General features: G+C 38.2%; 1 protein-coding gene across 1 annotated transcript; it reads right to left on the bottom strand.

Annotated features, from left to right (window-relative positions):
* Positions 1 to 1156: 1156 nt before the first annotated feature.
* Positions 1157 to 10650, bottom strand: LOC149839869 (pumilio homolog 1-like). Its single transcript, XM_090002858.1, has 9 exons — positions 9685 to 10650; positions 6157 to 7724; positions 5926 to 6067; positions 5738 to 5845; positions 4259 to 4471; positions 4029 to 4139; positions 3228 to 3422; positions 2552 to 2726; positions 1157 to 1636 (listed from the first exon to the last, which is right to left on the bottom strand). The coding sequence occupies exons 1-9, from the start codon at positions 10372 to 10374 to the stop codon at positions 1599 to 1601; spliced, it is 3240 nt and encodes a 1079-aa protein (XP_089858984.1). The 5' UTR covers positions 10375 to 10650; the 3' UTR covers positions 1157 to 1598.
* Between the last annotated feature and the right edge of the window lie 10407 nt (positions 10651 to 21057).

Raw genomic sequence — 21057 nt, 5'->3', positions numbered from 1 at the left:
GTGAGGGTTCAAGTCGGATATCGGACCAAATCAAAATCTATTTAGTTGGATTTGGTAACAAAAATGGGATTTGATTAACAATCCGAATCCAGATTCAATATCAAAACTTTCATCTGAATCCGAAGACAACCCAATTCCAACTAAAATCCGAATCTGAGAAAATATGAATGTCAGATTTTAAGCAAGGTTGAATGCGAATGTGTCGTTGGAGCAAGGATTAGTGCGTTGATGGGAGTTGAGTTGTGGAGTTGAATAGAAATGAGAAACAGCTCCATTCTCATCTCCACTCCCGTCTCTCAAATCCCAGCTCCCAAACAGTAGGTGGGTTAGGGAATTCAGTGAATCCCCAACTCCCTTTCAAATCCAGCACACAAACAGAATCTTTATTATAAAAAGGGAACATGGTGGCACTTCCTAAGGTTCCAAGACTGTTTCTCCAACAAAAAGGCTCCAAAGGATGTACTTAGAAGCACCTTTCAAGTTTCGAAATCAAAGGATTCCATACATGGTTTTGGATACCAATTGAACACCACACACATGAATCTCAATTCAAACCAAACTACCCCAATATTTTGAATGCCACCAACAGAGCTCTGTATGCATTCTTACAAAGGAAGACACTATCTACAATGCCTCTGAAAACCAATGTCTCAAATAACAGGAGCTCCAGACCCCAAGGGATTGCTACCATGGTCTTGGACTCGGACAGCTCCCTCTATGGGCACCCCAATTCCGGCGTCTCCCTTGGGGTCGAGGGATGCACCACAGGTTTACACTAATGGGATAGCGACTATAGGTACGGCCAGAAGAGTCCAGCACGACTGGGTCTCCGATTCGGAGGGTGGTTTCCCCCTTGCAACATGGAAAAAAAATGACGGGAGCTCCAAGCTCCTCTAATATGCAATCCCTTTTTCTGCAAAGGAAATGCCGATCTTTAGTCCAGCCCCAAACAAAAAGACAATGTTGGCAAGCTTCTTAATAGAACCAACTCATGAGGGTCAGCTCACTCCAGTATGCTTGAAAGACACATCTATGATAATCTAATTGAAATTTTGATTATTGATGACTAAAACCATCCTCTGCCATGATAATCACGTAATTATCTACAACAATCAAAATATAGACAAGAGAAGATGCAATCTACAAGAACGCCAAGGAAACATGAAATGAAAGGCCATACAGCAATTTAATCATGAAATTAACCATCAAATATTCAGGCTAATCATGCTCATAAAACAGAAAAAATAAAATTATCCCAATGGAAAAATTCCTACTTAACCTAAACAACCTGACGGCTCTCCACATGGTGACATTTGTACAGTTTCCTTAATTTACTCCTAATTATCACCTCGCTTTTTACAACAAAGACATTTTATAGCCTCTTTTTATCTTCGCCGCAATGGTTTCTGCAGGGGCACGGGAATTTTCACCATCTGGGCCTCTCAGCAACTCCTAATCTCTGTTCCTTGGTAACAAACTCAACTCAAACTACACAATGTACAAGTTTCAGTACAAACAAACACCTTTTATTTCCAGTCAAGCTTGTACACGCTCCAAGCCTCAGTTAGCTGCACAACATCCTTCACAATTCATCATGTCTAAGATGAAAGTGAAGCCTGAACTCCAATGCGCCTTTCTGCAATTGAGACAGACCATAGAGTTAGTCAACTGCCAAACTCAAAGAACATTAAAGACCTAGAGAATTGTTAGTGTACGACTCATGCAACTTGACCAACTTCCTGGCTCCAAGGTATTTATGGACTTTGGACGGAGATGTAGAGTATAAGTCTATTAGATCGAGCCAGAGCCTCAGATTTCACCAGGCTTGTTAGTTTAATGCTTCAAAAGTTATTTGAACCATAATAAGCAATAACAATGAAGATAACTTCAAGGTACCCCCATACCTGAAGCACCAAGTTGTAGGGACTTCTCGAAGTTTATGAGGACAGGCATGCAATCTTAAAACACATAGCAAAATATGCAACCCTATTCAAAGATACAAGTCAACCAGAGTTGGTACATTAGTTTGGTCCCAAATCTGTTACTTGGGCTCATAGAGACCTAGATCTTAGCTTATAATTAACTGGGTTGACCATATCCACTGTCTCCATCTCAAAGCCTATGGATCCAAGTTGAGTCCCCTTGATTCTGAAGAGGTTCTTCATAACTTGATGCATTACACCAGACGGAGATGCTCAACTCCATCCGAGAAGCAACTAAGAACAAGGTTGAGATTGGTATGCCATTAATTCTATCCTAATTAGCTCTGGGAGGCACCAACTCAGCAGACTCGTTAGCTGACCATGTGATTTCCCAATCCTCCCCCACACTCTGAACTAAATGGGCTTCTTAGTGCAAATTTGGAACCAAGTCTGACCAAGCCAATCCAGTCCTGGTTTAAAACTATTTAATTGAAGCCAATTGGAAATGGTGTGGCCACCGAACTCATGGCTTTTGACATTATGAAAAAATTACCAGTTGGTGCATCAAAAAAATGCTGGGTAAATAAGAGAACAAAGAACTTGAAAATAGATAATAAAAAGCTGCATACCTCCGGCAGTTACAAGTTTCTCTACACGGGCCACAATATGTTTTCCATATGTGTACTTCTTCAATGCATTTAAGTGAACCTTAATTCGTGAGAGGATCAACTCACGTTGCTGGTCATCGCAGGTCTCCAAAACTTTCTGAACAACATAGTTTGCAAACTGATCCTTCATCATTGCCTGAATGCACAGACACCCAAAAAACTACATTAGTATTGAAGAAATACTAGACCAATAATAAAAAAAAGCACATCAACTATTAGCAGTTTGAGACTAGCATTTGCAGGCTATAATCTTGAATGTGTCTCTAAGATAGGAAGCAATGGAGTCCGCCTACTGGTGCAGCCAGCACTGCACAATAGCTGGAGCACAAGCAAGTTATGTAGTGATGGTATCAATGACATCAAAGCTCCATATGCAACCAGGAGCACATACAGATTGTGATTCATAAAATGATATTGAAAATTGTGCTAAAGAGATGATTATGTAATAATGTTTGTTAAATTTAAAATCAAGCCTTCAACTTATGCCAGCAAGGGTAATAGCAGCTATTTTCCAAAATGTTCTCATTTCCTTGCTACATTATCACAGCAATTTGCACTCACGAGAATTTTTATTGGTGACTTGATTATCAGGACAAAATTAAAGTAACACTAGTACTTAGAGAACAGAGCTACAAACCTGCAAGGGCTCATTTTCATCAGTTGAACCAAGCATCTCATTGACCAAAATCTGATGCTCTTCTGGTCCACCAAATGTTAAACATTTCTCAACCACATTAGAAGCAAACTTCTGTTGACTCATTTGAACAATCTGTCCAGCTAATTTCTTGATTATAACTGATCGTTCATGTGGTTTTCCGTGCTCCAGAACATGCTGTTTCCAGAATAATTGACACCAATATGAAAGAGTCATAAACATAAACACCACACCATTATCTAATACAAATGAGAAAAATGAAACTGAAGCAATAACTACAGTGGGATATGCAGAAAAGCTCATAATGAAGACAATTCAGAGTAATTCAAGTAGTCAATATACACATATATTCCAGAATAAATGATGTCATCAAAAAAAGAATATTAAAAAGCCTAGGCGGTCACAGCCTAGGCGGTAATATAGGGCCCCACCACCCAAACCTGGTCACCCAGGCAGTGGGGCTGCGCCTAGGCCGCCTAGCCGCCTTTGACAACTAAGGGCTCAGCCCACTTGTGAGAAAAGCAAATGTGCCCAAGTTAACAGAAGAATCCATTTTCATGACACTAATATGAATTTTAAAAATTGTGCCTCATATGGAAAATAAACTGCCATCAAATAAAAAACTTCAGGTCATCCACAGCAAAGCTAATTGATCTGCAAGACCTTCATGGTATAAGCACAAACTGATGTTTCTCTAAAAGATGAAACCATGTTAAGACTGACTTTTTTTTAAGGAAAATATTAAGACTTTAGAATGAGTAAAAGATGCAACATATGACGAACCTGAACAACATAATTCCCATATTGGTCCTGTGCTAGCATGCACACAGATTGCATAATCTCATCCATCATGATACTCTGTGTTTTTGGATCACTACAGTGCTCTAGCACTCTCTGTTACATGGACAGAAGCATTTATCCATTAAATATAGGACAAGAAACAACACCATAATAATGAGGAATGTCCTCTTGCTGAAGGTCTTAAATGGTGTAACATAAAAGAATGATTAGACCTGGATGACACGGCAACCATATGGATGTGTTGATAATGTCACTACTTGATCATAAAAGGAAGAGATAATAAACTGAATTGCATCTTGAGGGATGCACTCAATGCACTTTTGGACAACATGGTTTCCATTCTGATCCCGTACACAACGCATGACATGGCCATCAAGCTCTGAAACCATTTTAGTCTGCTGGTCCAAATCCACCACTTCAATGGCCTGCATATCCCAGTTAATGAGTTAAATTCAGACATGAATTACAGAACCATATACATGAATGGAGTCTTCTTTTGGAAATATAATCAGTTTATTCCAAAAGACTACATTACAACAAGAGAAAAAACATGTTGAACTGAAAACACCTAGTAGATATTGTTACTCGCATAAAACACAATGATACATGTTAATCAATAGCTGCTCACAAAATTTGTCAAGTTATTCATGTATAAAAGTATTAATATTTTTCTAATTCTTCAAATTCCTGAAACCAAATAACACATAAACTTGTTTTATGAAGCAGGTACATGAACTTTTATAGCTACTGAAACTCCATGACATAACTGTCGGACACACACTGATGCACACAAATTCTAGGGAACCAAAGAACAGGCAATTTTTTATGCAGCAGATAGACAAAGTTTTGTAGTCACTGCAAATGCGTGATTGTATACAGAAGGCTGGTGTACACACACGTGCGCGCACAGAGGTTTCCCATGTATGCTTTCAAAATTAGAAAATGAAGCTTGATTTATGAAACCTTGTACTTCAAACATGAAGCTTTACGGTGAATAAGTAGGAAAATTCTAAAGCTATCAATGGACATAGCTTTATGAGGATAAGCATATGGATATTTGAAGCCAAACTGTCAAACTGGTATAAACTGCAGAGAAAGAAAACAAACTCCAATATATAGGAAAATCTTACACAAAACCAGAACTTCACCAGAACATGAAACTGTCTTCATATATTCATGCCTCTTACTTCCAAAATGAAAGCAACACATAAAAATGAAACAAGGAATTGTTTGGAAACTTTTTGGAATAGACGATCTTGCATCCAATCAGATCATGAGAAGCAACAACTAGAAAGGTTTGAAAGATTTCATCATTTGACCAAAAACTGCCATTAAAAAAACCATAACTTCCCCATGACACTCCTTAAATACGCAGATACCACTTTACAGAAATGCAGGTTCAATTCAGAGAATTGGAAGACCTCCTGAGAGTTCCCAGCTCTTTCATGGCATCAACATATTATTGCATGCTATTACTTATCCTATAAAATTCAAAACTAAGCCAATTTTTTTATCCATATTAGTTGTACATGAAGCAGTTTCATGCAATCTCCATAAAAAGAACAGATAAATGTGCAAGGTCATGCTACTAAGTATTGTTGTCACCAGAAACAAGAAAACCCACAAGCTAATAGTATAAACTAGGATGAGTATGAAATAAGCCATCAAATTCATAAAAGAAATAGAACTACCTTCTGAATTACTCTGCAGCCATACATCTGAAGGCTTAGAGTCAATACATGACCCGTGAGTTGATCAGCTAGTTCCCTTCTCTGGGCTGTGGTCCCATGCTCAAAAAACTGAGAAATTAACTCATCAATGCCATGTACAACATGTTGAGAACATATCAAACTGGAGCACAAGAAGATAGTGTATATACCTTCTGGATTACATAATTCCCAAACACATCAGTCATTAAAGAAAGGGCTTGAGGCATTATTTCTTGGAAGACCGTGTTTTTCTCCTCAATCGTGGCAGTTTCTAGTTTTTGCTGAATGAACCTGCTCCCATACTGATCAGCACTGTTTCATACACAGAAAAATCTTAATACTTTCCTACAAGCATCCCACCACTAAACTAATCTAAATTTTCCTGGAATTGCATATTATACCTGAATTCAACAACATGGCCAGCAATTTCTAACAGCTCAAAACATCTAGTTTTGTTGCTTTTAAATTCCTCCAGAAGGGAGGATGCAAAACCTTCTTCCATGTTACCTCCATTATCTGAACGCCATGATCCCATCACACCTCCACCACCCATACCCCTCATAACAGAAGGAAAGCGTAAGCTCCTATCATTCTGTCTGAGAGGACTTCCTGGCCCCCCAGGAGAACTAGGAAGAACAGAACCAGCTAGCATGCTTCCTGGATATGGCATACCAACCCCATAGGAAGAATTTCCATAGTATCCATGATTCAGTCCACCAGACTTGCCCAAAAACGGCATATTATACTGTGACTTTTGTGCAAGCAACGCCCCAACATAGGCTTTCTCTAGTAACTCCACATAAGAATTACCCATATAGTTTCTATCTAAAGAAGGACCATTAAAATTGGCAGAAATCTGTGCAGCATATTCTGAATCCCTCTGCAAACTCTGTATATACAATGGATCCACCACAGGCAACTGAAGGCCAGTGGCAGCATGGCTTCCAAGTCGGCTGAGATTTTGTATATCTGGTGCCCCACTCAGAGTTGCACCCGAAGGCATGCCAGAACCAAAAGCTCTTGAATCCATCCCAGGGGCTAACATGGATGATGAACTATCATATAAGGGAGGCAAATTCCCACCAGCAAGCTGATTTGTCATCATCGATGACAACAAAGGATTAACAGCATATGCACCCAAACCATAACCTGAAAATCCATCATTTGAAGTATCTGTATTCTGATAAAGAGCAGAAGAACCTGCCGAGTTAGCAACACATGCAGCATTTGGTACTTTCCTGTATGAATTACCAGAAGCAGCAGCTCGCTTAGGCAAGTCAACTTGCCCATCGAAAGAAAGTGAAGAGTTGTTTAGGTCTACTGCAGCTTCATTGCTTTTAGCCAAATCAGCATATGAAGCTTTTATGGGTTTAGGAGCAATACTCTGATTGAGAGATTCAGTTTCTGAATTTTTCAAGTATGAGTGCTGCTTACCATTACTTTGACTGTTTTGCAAATCAAACAGGAAACTTGAGTGATCTTCAATTTCCTCATGAAGCTGCACATGCAAGTGATGGTCCTCATCTACCATATCGTTTTTCGACAGACTCATCCTTGACAAAGTGTTGGCAAGGTCTGTAGACTCTGCCATATTTGAAGGAACACGACTTAGTGAGCTTGGGCCGCCAACACTCTTTTTATCAGAAGAAACAAACCGTCCTCCCACAAGTGGAATGCCAGTGCTGGTATAGTTTGAAACATGCTGGAGATCTGGAGTAACACTTCTTGAAAGTGATGCACCGAGGGCGGAAGCATAACCATGAGATGCTGATGAACCAAGGCTTTGTACCCCACATGTTCCTTTCATGGTTGTACCAGGCGGAAGACTATCCATAAATGATATCTCATGATGAAGATTTGCCAATTTTGCTTCATTAGAACCCAAAGGATCAACACCATCACCAAAAGCATTGCGACTTGCTGGACGAGAAAGAGGACGTGGGGCAGGACTAGAGCGGCCAAGGTCCTCCTGCAATCATAAGTCACAACTTAGTAACACAAAGGAGAAACTAGTGCCCCGGCACAGAAGGAATCACATATTATATGTGCAGCACGTTTCCAAATTTTTATGCTAACAATTTAAACTAAAGCTGTAAAAAGCACCATGAATATTTTGCAAACCCATGGAAATGAAAAAAATATATAAATATAAATTAAATAAAACCAAGTTATATGATGATATTGGTGGCGATCCAGATAACTGCTTCAAAGAAACGTTTTGCTTCATACAAGCTTCGGAGCAATAAAAACAAATGTATATAAAGATGAAATAACTTATAGGAGAAACTTTCTAAAGATATCACCACTGGCTCAAAAATTGGCGGTTGAGACAGGAGTCAAGTGCCTTATGTATATCAAAGTAACCATAATGGGACAAAAAATATCGAGGCCAGGAAGACGATAAATGTATACAAAGAAGATGGCAACGGGAGACCATTAGGTCAGCACGCCATGATTTGATGATAGAATGGTAGCAGCAAAAGCCCTGCTGTTCAAGAATCATGGATGTCAAAGCTAACAATTATATTAAGAGGCATATTTGTCTTGCAGTTTGAAAACATTGAAGTCTGGTATCTTGTTTAACTCACAATCAAACCTATATCAACACAGTACATATTCACATGCAATTTCAATAAGCACAATGCCATTAGATGGGACATTTATTCGTTCATATTATAGAAAAGACAAATTACTTTATATATATGTGTTATCATAGAGAATGAACCTCAGTGCATTTCCTGGCACACCTTCGAGTTTACTGGGATTCTCCAGAGATGCTCCTAAGATTGCTAATATAAACTTCCATCAGAAGTCTGGAAACTTCAACGATTCATGTTAAACACAGAAAAGTATCTCATAAAATGGTGCAAGTTTTTTACCATGAGAGCACGTTTGAAAGTGGGAAAAAGATAGGAAAAATGTGAGTGAAAAAGAAACAGGTACAGTTTTTCCAATTGTTCCAAACAAGAGGAAGGTTTTCAGATGAAAAAATTTCTAAAAAATCTAAGTTTTTCATATGATAAATTTCTCCATCTCTGAAGATGGAACTATATCATATGACAATCTCTCTCTTTTCTCCAATTCGATGTTCACATCACACAAAGGAAAAGAAAATTTTTCACATGAGCACTTCTCCTATGTAAAATTTCCTTTTCATATGAGATTTTTTTCTGTGAAATGTGGCTTACAAGGTTTGGAATCTAGGAAGAATACATGTCTGGTAACAAAAATAAAAGAAATCAGCTTCCCCAAAAAATAACCAAGTAACCCTTTTCCAACCTGCAGAAATGCCCTCAATATAAACCAATACTATACTGATATAGTGTCACAGAAAAATACACCCCTTGGCAATTCCCATCCATCAAACAAAACCATGTTGCAGAAGAATACCAGATATATTGTTTTAAGTCAGACCAATACAAAAGCAAACTAAAAAAGAACAAGGTATAGAAATAAGCGTTTGGAGGCAAGCACTGCACAAACCATCTATCTGTCCCTTGCTATCAAGATCCGAGAAACACCCATGATCCACTTGACAAACTAGCTGGATATTATCCAATCAACAACCTTTCCACCAGCATTTATACTAAAAACAACTGACATCAGCACCGATTTGAACAAGTACAGATTTACCAAAAATAACTCCCCTTCCTGAATCTAAAGGGGATTGTTCAGATGTCTACTGATGATCAATATCCAGAGCAGTGTGACATGATTGCCTTAAAGATGACGCAGATGACTATGTATGAATCCCATGATACAGATGCCTATGATCATTCTATATTAGTAACATCAAACAGTAACTACAAGAAAGCAAGAATCACTTAAGAATGCTAGAGTAATCATTCAATCAAAAGAAAATCATAAACTCGTTCAAAAAAATTACAAAAAGAACAAATGTTTCATAAGAAATTGAACAAAAAATCCACCTGCAGGATATCAGCGAAGCTTTTCTGCCTACTTCCCAAACCCAGCCCAGACAATCCGATCAGTCCATCTCCCCCACGCTCGAGCCACTCGGCCGACGGCTGCCTCGCAAGGCTGTTCTGCTTCTGTATTCTCCCCTCCGCCTGTGAATTGAACCCCAGATGCGACGAGAACAACGACCTGCTTCCCCCGTTGCCCTCCGCTCCCCCAGCAGCAGCAGCGGCCTGGCTCGCATTCCTCCCGTCCCCGATCCCGCCAAGCAGCGTGTTCCCTCCGGCAGCCCCCTGGAGCCGTTGCGCGAATCGCCAGTCCTCCTTAGATAGCGCCGGAGGCGGCAGCCTGGGGTTCAGGTTGACGTGCGAGTAGTAATAGGAGAGGTATGCCGGATCGTTCCTCATCTCATCATCCGCCGCGGAGAGTCCCTCCGGCATGGTGGCGGCGGCGCCTTCGCCAAAGAGCCCGCTGACGGCCGCGAGCGAGCCCTCGACGGTCGGCGGCGCGCTTCCGCTCCGGAAGAGGTTGGGCTCCCTCTCCCGTTCGCTCACCGGCTGCCTCCGTTGCTCCCTCAGTAGGAACTCCAGCTCCTTCCCCAAATCCTCACCGAACGAGGCCTCGCCCCGATTCTCCCCGAGAATCCCCGGCCTCATCACCATCTCAGAAAGCATCTTCACAGGGCTCTCAGTAACCATCATACACACTGAAATTCCTCAATATTCTTCCGGAGAACCGCCGGAAATCTTGATAAAAACGAGAAAAAAAACGAGATTTCCACATACAAAACTAAAAAGGGGGATCATTTACCGACGAGAGAGTGACGATCACCGATCTCTCCAGGAAATCAACAACAGGCGACGGAATTGAGAGCTTTCCATCGTGATCGGGACGATCGGAGAGATTTCCCGGCGATCTAGTGGCGATCGGCCGCCATTTCTTCTCCTTCGCTCTGTGTCGAGTTACGAAAAGAAGAGGGAAACGGGCTGGTGCTCACCTGGGGGTCATAAGCACGCTCTTCGAAGAATTAAGGCCGTCCGATCTTCCAATGTACGGCTCGGATCGCCCTTCGAGGATGCTCGGGGGTTTCTTGCGAGGCCACTCTTTAGGGTTTTATTTCTGCTTTTAATAATAAAAACGCAATAAATAACCAAAACTCCTTTCACGCCCCTCTTGTCAATAAAATGTCCCTAATAAAAAACCCCACTCCCTCACACAATGTTGCATACTAATATCAATACCAAATCAATCACTCTGCAACGTGGTCCATTTTAACCCTTCTTTCCCTTATTTGACAAGTGGAATAAGGATAATTTTGGCTTGAGATGAAAGTGAACACAGTCAGCTAGGGTTTGACGTAGGCAAAGACAGTGACGGGTTCCGAAAACGGAATTTTTAGATAGTGGATAGATATACCGTGCACCCTATTGCTACGTCATTTGGATACAAAGTGGGGCCCGCCAGGTTTCTCTTTTTTCCCTCGTTGGGCCCCAATCTCCTCGCACGTGTCTGGTTTCCACATCTGTTCGGGTCCCCGTAGAAAGCAAAACCGGATCTTTGTGTTGAATGACAGAAATACCCCTCTTTGATTCTTCTCGCTGGGTGATGTTTGGGGTTACAAAGATCTGACCATGACCAAGTTCATGATCTCCTCCATCTTTGTTGCACTCGTGTTTTCTACTCTCAAAAATTTTGTTTTTATTCTCTCAAAAATAAAAAGTTTTCAAGATGTTGCGTTCGAGGCATGATATAAAACGTGAACAAGATCACGATAGAGTTAATAGTAAACTTGGTCGTATTTCATGTGCCTGAGGTACTTTTTCTTTCTTCCACAGAGAAAGCTGGGGTTAGTCTGACCCCTATCAGTTATACAACCTGATATCATTGAGATTCGAACTTGCAACGTCCCAACACAAGGTGACGTGAACTAACCGTTCCTGCCAAACCCATGTTGTCATTACCGGTATCGGCTTACTCAAGTAAGTCAATCATTTTGAATGGGCCAAAAAAATAATTAAAAAATATTATGTGTCAATCATATTGTGATGTGTTAAAGCTATTAAAATAATATTAAAAATTAATTTTAAGTACTTTTGTATTTATTAAAAATTAACCGATTTAAGGGTGAAGCCTATCAATTTTCTGCCGATACGATACGTGGTGGCTGATACAAGCCAATATGCACCGATACTGACAACATTGTGCCAGACAAGCGGATCGAATAAGTGGGTGGAGTCCAAACACCTCCTTTAATTTAGCACCTTTTCTTCCCACAGATCAACTGAAGAACGTCTTTTCTTTTCTTTTTTTTTAAGGCAAGATGGGGTTAAGCAAACATGGATAGGGGAGAGGACATTGCATGTGCACCAAAGACTTGCCCTAAAAGTTTAAATGAAATCCCTATATTAAGGGTAGGGGTGAAAAACACGGTTAGAAATGGACCGGACCATAGTATATCCAGATCCTATATGAACATTGTCCAACAAACCCAAATTAGTTCCGCTGAAGCAGAGTCGAATCCAGATTTGGATTTGATATGATCTGAATCCGTAAAATTCTAATAATGTAAGTCGGAATCCGACTTGAATGTACATTCAGATCTCATATTTGGATCAGAGATCCAAACTAGGCCAATCCATTTGCAACCTTACTTAAGGAGGAGATGTCTTGAAAGTACGGTGATGGATTGGTAGTTGAGGACCATAACTAGAGTGTCTCAACTGTACAATACAGTTGAATCACAAAATCCAACAGGATAAATCAACAATAAATGAGACAATGAATGAAAATATTTTTTTTTAGAGTAAGAAAGCTTGTCAATGATTTGGTTCTAAAGAAAGGAAGTTAGGTGGATCCCTTGCCAATTTAGGTGGTACTAGAGCCATCAAATTGCAGTGCACATGTTTGTCATGAATCATGTGAACTGATATATGTGCTTGCTGTCCAGCAACAAAATCTAACCCTTAAATCTAACCCTTTGAGCTATAATGGTTATTACCCAAAGAGAGGATCCGGTGCAATCACATTTCACACAATTTGTGTGATGCCCCTCCTGACTGAACAACGTGTGTCCAATACAAATTGTGGGTCCTACAATTTTGAACCGGGCCGGTTCACGGCAGCCCAGCAATGTAGGTTGTGCAGTCAGCCTGTATGTCGTCGGTTTTTTTTTTTTTTTTGAAATGTGATTGCACCTTATCTCAAGCCAGCTAAAATTGGTTTTTATTTTATTTTTTCTTATGATTAAAAACCTTTCCAGGGATATGGATCATTTAATGGATCTGCCCTTCTACAAAGTAAACTCCGAGTAGTCCACTGACCTCCATGTCTTAGGGAGACTGACCGGCGAAAGCATTTATTTTAACAGCAATGGGGTTCGATCCAGCGCCTTGTGGATCTAATTTGGATACCTAAATTAAATTGAGACGAAAACCTGTTCATTTCTACTTTGTCAAACAAACAAAAAAAGGAAAAACGGTTAATTTTTACTAATAATCAATTGGCTTTTGATGATTTTTGTATCCAAAATTCAAGAGTTTTGGGGAACTTGGCATGGACTAGAAACTTGGGGCAAGAGAGAAAAACTCTTATAGGAAAAGAAAGATTTGCTTATGAGAGTTTTTGATATGGGAAGTTTTCCAAAAGAAAGTTTTTCACTTGTTTGTATAGCATGAGAAAAATAAAGTGGAAAAATATGAAAAATGAGAGAGGGGAGGTGGTGGTGAGATGCAATGAGATGGGTGGTGGGGGGAGTGTAAAAATAAGTTTTCTCTTGGTAGGAAACATTCCTCCACCCTCTTCCATGGACGAATGTTTTGTTATACTTTTTAAAAAAAAACTCTCTTATCTAAAAAGTCTTTTTCGTTTGGAAGGGTCAGAAAATCTGTACAAATTTTTTATAATTTTTTTATTTTACATCACTTTTACTATATCTTTCTCGCTTTCAAATGTGCTCTTGGTGGGACCCTGTTTCAGACCTTTTCTCATGAATTTTGATGCTAATATTTAGAATGCATGGAACAAATTACTGATCCAGAGGGCCATTTTTTAATACTACCAGAGGGTCATTGTCACTTTATTGCTTGGTTTGGGGATCCCCTTGAAAAATGGATCTGAACTGGAGACATACTTGGATCAATGCAAAACTTACTATGTAAAACTATCAACACTGTTGGCAGGTCTGGATAGGCATCAGGAAAGCTATCATGGAGCTGTGACGTGTACTCCGGCTTATTCGGTGGTTGGTTTGCATCTAATTCTTTTTTTGAGAAATTATCAAATACCCACCAAACCTTCTAGTATAATTCAAATGCATACCAACTTTTGGGGCTTCAAAATTATCCACCAAATAAATAAGAATGGCATCGAAAAAAAGAGTGGGGCCCATCTATGTGATAGACATCATATTTGTACAAGTTTTAGATGTCGTTGATCTTGAGATCAATGGAATACAATTAGAGAACACACTCTGGCCTGATCTCATCTCCTGTTAGTTATCTAATAAAATGACCAATATATCCAACTTTTGGGTTCCTATTGTTTTTCCTAAGCCAACTTTATCCAACGTCATTGACTTTCTTTTTTTCTCTCTCTCTCACACACACACACACAACTTTTCTAACAATACTATTAAGAAAGAGTTTTAGCGAGCCCTTTGTCTTGTCATGTATTAGGTTAGATGAATTTTAGGTTAGGTCCCACAGGTAGGGATGGCAGTGGGGTGGGGCCGCCTCAAGATTTTATCCTCCACCCCCGCCTCCATCCCCGGCGGGGATGGATTTTATCCTCCACCCCCGCCTTCATCCCTGTTTCATGTCCTCCATCCCCAGTATGGCGGCAAAGATTGAGGATGATTATGGTCATTATATACTACGTAGGCTTCGATATACTTCATGACAAATACAAAACAGTCGTATATGTCATGAATATATCGATGTATCCATAAAAGATAACCACTATAATCATCATCAAAGATTATACAGATCTTTTCTTACGGCGTGAAACTACTAGGTTATCAGCATCAAACACTATCTATCAAACAAAGGTAGAAGGAACACAGAAGAACAAAGAAGAAAGAAAAATACAAGGAAGAAGAAGACGAAGTCATAAGAGAAAAAGGAAGAATAAGAAGTTGCTCTACCGCAGAAAAGAAAGAGGAAGAAAGGTTAAATAGATCAGGGTTTTAGACCGGGACAACGGGTTGGGTAGGGTCACTCCCCCACTTAAACCCATCACATAAATCGAAACATTGTTCAGACTACAAATCTAGGTAACTTAATAAATACAAATTTAGGTAACTTAATAAATACAAATCAACTTACAACCACAATACTTTAAGTTTCATAATTTAACAATATTTGTCCTATCGTGATTTGTTGTTACGAGCTTTGTCAATGTGAATGATATGTCCTATCACGATTTACACAATGACTAATTCATAAATGGTAGAAAAAAAATAATAAACATATTGACACGATGTTTAGATTGATACGTCATATCGCGTTGACTAGTTTTGTAAAAGGCAACTGAAATGACATTTTTTTATTTAATTAATGTGCAATGCAATTAATTTGCGTGCAGTTTTTGAAAAGGGGAGACGTTTCCTTTATATATGAACAACACGTCGCACAAGTTTAGAATGATGTTGATTCACTTTACTTCATGATTAAGGAATAGACAAACCAGTGATTCTTTTAGAATGACGTGTTCATGAAACAAACATATAACTTGCTTCATCGCGAAGGGGGTATCAATATCGAGGAAGGAGACGATGACAACTACAAGGCCAGCGATGTCGACGAAGAAGACGATGACAACTAGACGGCCAATGATGGCGACGAAGGAGATGACCACAACTACACGACCAACGATGGTGATTTAGGCATATATTTTCTAAACCTCGTGACTAGTTTCTGCAATATTTGCCTCTTATATGGTGTATATTTGATTTATGTTATGTAATGTAGAAATCAATTTCAATGTCAAATACTGAATATTATGCTCATATCAGTGAAACATCCACAAAAAAGGTGTGTGAAAACGTTGCAAAGAGCTCCAAGAGAACATCAATCAGATGCAAGATAAATTTGCAGAAGAAAACACTATCAGTAATTTTGTATGTATGAAACCACTATCAGTTATATATTTATGTATTCCAAGGGTATGTATGTTAACAAGTTTATATTTATTGTAAACAAATTATATCCAATTTTGTCTTGTATATTAAAAGCAACGCAACAAGCAATACTAGATGCATTGTCACCCCTTCTTTCATGGTATATTGGTACTCTTATTTGTTTATTTTATTTTATGATTTATTGTTGTTGCTTCTTGTTTTAACCTAACTGTTATCACTCTTTTGTTCAACAGACGTACGTCCACCGAAACCTATACATCATTGGATTTCAAGATGCACTACCATGCTGGGGTAATGATGATCACTGCAGAGAATTTTGGTCAAGTGAAAAGGTAAGTGAACAAACCTCTTGTCCAAGGTTTAGGCCTAACATTCCTAACATGATTTGTCTATCGATTTTTAATATATTATATTGATTCACATATATTGATTCCTACACTCTGACAAACTACTAAGCATTGGGTCTTATACATGATGGATTTACGGGGAAAACAATTATGGTGCTACAACTCATTGGACTTTCACACTGGTGTACAATGTGATGTTATGCATTTGGTAAGTTTCTGTCTATAAGTATATCGTATATTTTACGGTGGCCCGAATTTTACTATATTCTGCATTAACCACAGAAGGAATTCCTAAAAGATGTTTTGGGTGTCGACATTGGTGAGTGGAGCTTGCTCTGTGCTGACCATGCTCCTTTAGAAAGTAATGGCGTCGATTATGGCGTATTCATAATGAAGTATATTGAAGCAATATACAATGGACGAGAACCTAGTTTCAACGTTGTATGCTCTTTATTATCCTCTGTTATTGGGGACTCAATTTATATATTGGTTTCACATTACATTTTTGTTGCAGGATGATATACCGAGATTCCGCACCAAACTATGCGAAAAATTGACTGAGTTTCTAAATGCGAAAGAAAAAAGGAATCAACCGACAAGAGTACTTACAAGGCAACGAACGACGCAATCCCCCAAGATTAATATGATGTACAACAATTACTAACAGATTTTGTATATTGTGTATACCAAATTTTGTAAGACTGTATACAAATTATGTAAATCTCTATGGGTTGAAATAAAATTTTAATTTTACTAAACACGCAAATAAGTTAGACTATTATTTGTTACCTCTATAGACGACTACTCTCTATACATGTATCTCTACTTACAATTTGAGAATGTTCGTTGTAATCGTTATAATGTTTGAGAGGTTTGTCTATGTGAACAAATTGTTGTAATATTCTCCCTTGTAAATGTTCGCCCTTTGTAAATGAACATCCTATAAGCGATTAGAGATGTGTACTGTTCAGAAGTCGTTGTAATGCTCACCCTCCATAAATGAAAATTACAAAGGGATTACCATTGTGTACAGTGAACAAAGGCTTGTAATGTTCGCCCTTCGTAAATGAAAATCCTATAAGCAAATTGAGATGTGTAATGTTCAGAAATCGTTGTAATGCTCACCCTCTATAAATGAACATCGCAAAAGGGATTAGCGATGTATGCGGTGAACAAATACTTGTAATGTTCGCCCTTTGTAAATGAACATCCTATAAGCGATTAGAGATGTGTACTGTTGAAAAATCGTTATAATTTTTACCCTCCATGAATGAAAATCTCAAAAGGAATTAGAGATGTATATGGTGAACAAAGGCTTATAATGTTCGTCATTCGTAAATGAACATCCTATAAAAGATTAGAGATGTGTACTGTTCAGAAATTATTGTAATGTTCACCCTCTATGAATAAAAATTGCAAAAGAGATTAGCGATGTATGCGGTGAACAAAGGCTTGTAATGTGCGTCCTTCGTAAATGAACATCCTATAAAAGATTAGAGATGTGTATTGTTCAGAAATTGTTGTAATTTTCACCCTCCGTAAATGAAAATCGCAAAAGGGATTAGCGATGTATGCGGTGAACAAAGGCTTGTAATGTTCGCCCTTCGTAAATGAACATCCTATAAAAGATTAGAGATGTGTATTGTTCAAAAATCGTTGTAATTTTCACCCTTCGTGAATGAAAATCGCAAAAGGGATTAGCGATGTATGCGGTGAACAAAGGCTTGTAATGTTCGCCCTTCATAAATGAACATCCTATAAAAGATTAGAGATGCGTACTGTTCAAAAATCGTTGTAATGCTCACCCTCCATGAATGAAAATCGCAAAAGAGATTAGCTATGTATGTGGTGAACAAATGCTTGTAATGTTCGCCCTTCATAAATGAGCATCCTATAAAATATTAGAGATGTGTATTGTTCAAAAATCATTATAATTTTCACCCTCCGTGAATGAAAATCGCAAAAGGGATTAGCGATGTATGCAGTGAACAAATGCTTGTAATGTTCGTTCTTCATAAATGAGCATCCTATAAGCGATTAGAGATGTGTACTATTTAGAAATCGTTGTAATGCTCACCCTCCGTGAATAAAAATCTCAAAATGAATTAGAGATGTATGCGGTGAACAAATGCTTGTAATGTTCGCCCTTCGTAAATGAAAATCCTATAAGCGATTAGAGATGTGTACTGTTCAGAAATCGTTGTAATGCTTACCCTCTGTGAATGAAAATCACAAAAGGGATTAGTGTTTAGGTTTTAGGTTTTAGGAATTAGGGTTTAGATAGTAGGGTTTAGGTTTTGGGTTTAGGGTTTAGGTAACAGGGTTTATGGTTTATTTTTTAGGGTTTAGGTATTAGAGTTTATGGTTTGTGGTTTAGGGTTTAGGTAGTAGGGTTTAGGGTTTAGATAGTAGGGTTTAGTGTTTAGGGTTTAGGATTTAGATAGTGTGGATTTAGGGTTTAGGTAGTAGGGTTTAGTGTTTAGGGTTTACGATTTAGGGTTTCAGGTGTAGGGTTTAGGATTTAGGGTATAGGGTTTAGTGTCTAGGCTTTTGAGATTAGGGTTTAGGATTAGGGTTCATGGTTTAGTGTTTAGGGTATAGGGTTTTAGGTTTTAAGAAGCGACCGCAACAACGATATATCAATCATTGTCTTTGCGAACGATAGCGATATATAATAGCGCGATTTGACGAGCTTTGTGTTTTAGGTTTTGCGTTTAGGTATTGGGGTTTATTGTTTAAGGTGACAAGCTTTGTCTATGTGAATGATATATCCTATCACAATTTACAACTTCATGCTGATTTAAGTCATAGTTGAAAATCGATATCGCTGCAACAATTTGTCCTATCGCGGTTTGTTTTGATGAGCTTTGTCTAAGTTAACGATTTTCCTATCACGATTTACACAATGAGATATAAAAGACCAAAAAGAGGTTGAAAAATAAATCCACACGAGATGTGCTATCATGATTTGACTGCTACGTCCTATCACGTTGATTAGTTTTATAAAAGGTAGATGAAATGATATTTTTTAATTTAATTAATGTGCAATGCAACTTATTTGCTCACACTTTTTTAAAACTGGCTGTCTTTGAAACAATGTTTCCTTTATATATGAATGACACGTCGCACAAGTTCTAGATGGTGTGGCTTTGCTTTGTTTTGTGAACAAGGAATAGACAAACTGACGATTCCTTTATAAACGACGTGTTCGTGAATTGAATATATAACCTGCTTCATCGCAAATGGGGTATCGATATCGATGAATGAGACGAGGAAGGAGAAGACGACAACTACACGACCAACGATGGCGATTCAGGCTTATATTGTTTAAACATCATGTCAATTTTTTTTTAAAATTTATCTCTTTTATGGCATTTATGCGATTTGTGTTGTGTACTGTATAACAGAATTTCAATATCATTTCTTGAATATTCTGCTAATGTCAGTGAAACATCCACAAAAGGTGGTGCCCAAAAACTAAACAAAGAGCTCCAAGATAACATCAAACGGATGCAAAACGAATATGCAGAAGGGAACACTGTCAGTAATTTTGTACTTATGAAACCACTATCAGTAATATATTTACGTATGCCATGGTATGTATATTAACAAGTTCATATTTGTTGCAAACAGACTATATCCTATTTCGTCAAGTATATTCAAAGCAACGCAACAACCAATACTAGACGCATCGTCAACCCTTATGTCATGGTATATCGGTTCTATTTTATGTTTATTTTGTTTTTTGATTTACTCTTATTGCTTCATGTTTTAACATTGTTATTATCACTATTTCGATCAACAGAGTATCGTACGTCAATTGCCATACTCCATTGGATTTCAAGATGGACTACCATATTGGGTTAACGATGATCATTGCGGAAACTTTTGGTCAAGTGAAAAACTAAGTGAACAACCTCTTGTGCAAGGTTACGACATAACAGTCCTAACACCATTTGTATGATTGACTTGCAGATATTGATTCCTACACTCTGGCAAATTGAAGCGCGTTGGGTCTTATACGTGATGAATTTAAAAGAAAAAAAACTATGGTGCTACAATTCATGGGAGTTACACAATGGTGTACGTCATGACATTTTGCATTTTGTAAGTTTCCATCTATAAAGATATTGTATCCTATATGGAGGTCAAGAATTTACTTTCTTCTGCATGAACCACAGGTGGGATTCGTCAAAGATGCTTTCGGTGTCGACATTGGCCAGTGGATCTTTCGCTCAATAGAAGATGCTCATTTACAAAATAATAGCATCGATTGTGGTGTATTTGTAATAAAGTATATTAAAACAATATATAATGGACTAGAACCTGATTTCGATGTTGTATGCTGATTTTGAGCAATATTACCCTCTATTATTGGGGACTCAATGTATAAATTGGTGTCACATTACATTTTTGTTGCAGGTTAATATGCCTTGATTCCATACAGAACTATGCAAAAAATTGATGGAGTATCTAATTGCGGAAGATAAAAAAACTCAACTGACAAGAATACCTACAAGGAAACAAACGACGTGACCCCCCAGGAGTAATATGATGTACATCGACTTCTAACATATTTTATATATTGTACAACCAAATTTTGTATAAAAAAATTTGTAAGACTATGTATACAAATTATGTAAATATCTCTAAGTTGAAATAAATAAAATTTCAATTTCACTAAACACGACAAATAAGTTGGATTGTTATATAGTAAAAGCAAATCGTTGTTATGTTCGGCCTTCGTAATTGAAAATCGTAAAAGCGATTAGCATTGTGTAAAGTAAAAATGAGTTGTTTTCTTTAACGTGACTTTCTATAAGTGTATAAATCTGTTTTAATTAGTGTAGCACACAAATGTCAGTAAACATATAGTTGTAATGATCGACCTTCATAAATTA

Source organism: Nuphar pumila, chromosome 4, assembly GCF_984573655.1.
Source record: "Nuphar pumila chromosome 4, dmNupPumi1.hap1.1, whole genome shotgun sequence".
In the NCBI taxonomy this organism is placed as follows: domain Eukaryota; kingdom Viridiplantae; phylum Streptophyta; class Magnoliopsida; order Nymphaeales; family Nymphaeaceae; genus Nuphar; species Nuphar pumila.
Note: the sequence above shows the minus strand (reverse complement) of the source record. Positions and strands in the feature narration are given on the sequence as shown.